Source organism: Cynara cardunculus, unplaced genomic scaffold (assembly GCF_001531365.2).
Source record: "Cynara cardunculus var. scolymus isolate 2C unplaced genomic scaffold, CcrdV1 Un_Scaffold_3024, whole genome shotgun sequence".
Lineage (NCBI taxonomy): Eukaryota > Viridiplantae > Streptophyta > Magnoliopsida > Asterales > Asteraceae > Cynara > Cynara cardunculus.
In genome coordinates, this window is record NW_020201320.1 from 25,194 (window position 1) to 26,844 (window position 1,651).

General features: G+C 37.6%; 1 protein-coding gene across 1 annotated transcript in view; it reads left to right on the top strand.

Moving 5' to 3' along the window:
* Positions 1–1,651, top strand: part of LOC112503450 — a 12,343-nt gene that overhangs the window by 3,996 nt on the left and 6,696 nt on the right. The window contains exon 6 of the mRNA XM_025107489.1: positions 5–741. Within this exon, the coding sequence (XP_024963257.1) occupies positions 5–741 (737 nt within the window). The remainder of the gene's footprint in view (positions 1–4; positions 742–1,651) is intronic.

Sequence of the window (1,651 nt, forward strand, 5' to 3'; positions counted from 1 at the left end):
GGAGGTCTTGGTATTAGGCGTGTTGCCACATGGAATAGGGCTTTACTTGCGAAACATGTTTGGGATATTCTCAGACATCGTGATTCTTTGTGGGTTCAATGTGTGTATTGTCATATTCTTCGTTCTTCTCGTTTCTGGCTGGTTCGGAAGAGCTCCAATTGGTCTTGGATTTTCCGTAAGTTGTTGGACCTTAGAGCTCATTTGCGATGTTTTCTTTTCTCCAAGATTGGTAATGGTCGGGATACAAATGCTTGGGAGGACTTTTGGCTGGCTTGTGGACATCTTTCGGCCTTCTTATCCTATCGGTTTATACATTCTTGTAGGTTCTCGACTGGCACTTCGGTTAGAGAATTACTTATTAGTATCGATGGGGTATGGCCGGAAGAGTGGTGTAACAGGATTACTACATGCCGTTATTATACTGTCCCATCTTTAAATGATGTTGTTTGTGATGAAGTTCTGTGGGGGGCTAACTGCACTTCTAGGTCTTTGTTTTCTGTTCGTACTGCTTGGGAATCTTTAGATATGACTCATCCGATTGTTCCGTGGTATAAATCGATATGGTTCTCGGGTCATATTCCTAAGCATGATTTCTGTTTATGGCTTGCTTGTCAGAGACGTCTCCCTACTCAAGACCGCCTAATTTGGAAGGATGAACCCCCGGATTTGAAGTGTCCGTTATGTGATAATTGTATTGATAGCCATGCTCATTTATTCTTCCAATGTGTTTTTACTCGGGAGGTTTAGGAAAGTATGTTGCTTCTTGTGGACTTGAGGACTATGCCGTCGTCTTGGGATCAAATTGTGGATTTTCTTTCGGATCGTGCTCGTCGACCTAAGTGTTTAAAGCAGAGGCTAATGGTTGTAGCTTCTGTTTATTATATTTGGCAAGAAAGAAATAGAAGACTTTTTTCTGAAGTTAGCCGTACAACTGTGCAACTCATCACAATTATCAATAATACGATTTCTATGCGCACGCTTGGGTGGATAGAAGTCGGGCGCCTGGTGTTGCTGTGCTATGATGGTTTTTTGGTGGTTTTGTGGAGCTTGTATGTTTGCTAAGCTCCTTTTCTTTATATTTTGTTGTTTGGTTGGTTCTGTTGGGCTCTGTTCCTTTTGGCTTTTGGTGGCTTGGTATACTTTGGTGGTAAGGTCTTTTGGTTTTCTTGTTGGTTAGGTGGTGGTCATACGGTTTTGTCTTTGCTGTAATCCCCTTTTTTTTATTGTTTATAAAATTGCCTGGTTTCCGTTCAAAAAAAAAAAGAAACAGTCAAATATTAACCTGTTTACATATATGTAGTATAGATACATGGTTTTGTCATGCTCCYGTCAATTCTTAAATAGTCAAGAAGCATGTTCAAACCTGTTTACATATATGCWTTGTACATGATCAGAACCATGAAAAATCCACAAGAGTACTACCAAAACACTAGACAGCAAAATATGTTCTTTCTTCATGGTTGCCTGTTTACATTGTGCAAAATGGTTGCCAGTTTAGACAGCATGTAACTGTCTTGTTTGCCTTTATATATATATATAAATATATATATGTATATATATATATGTATATATATATATGTATATATATATATGTATATATATATATATGTATATATATATATATGTATATATATATATATGTATATATATA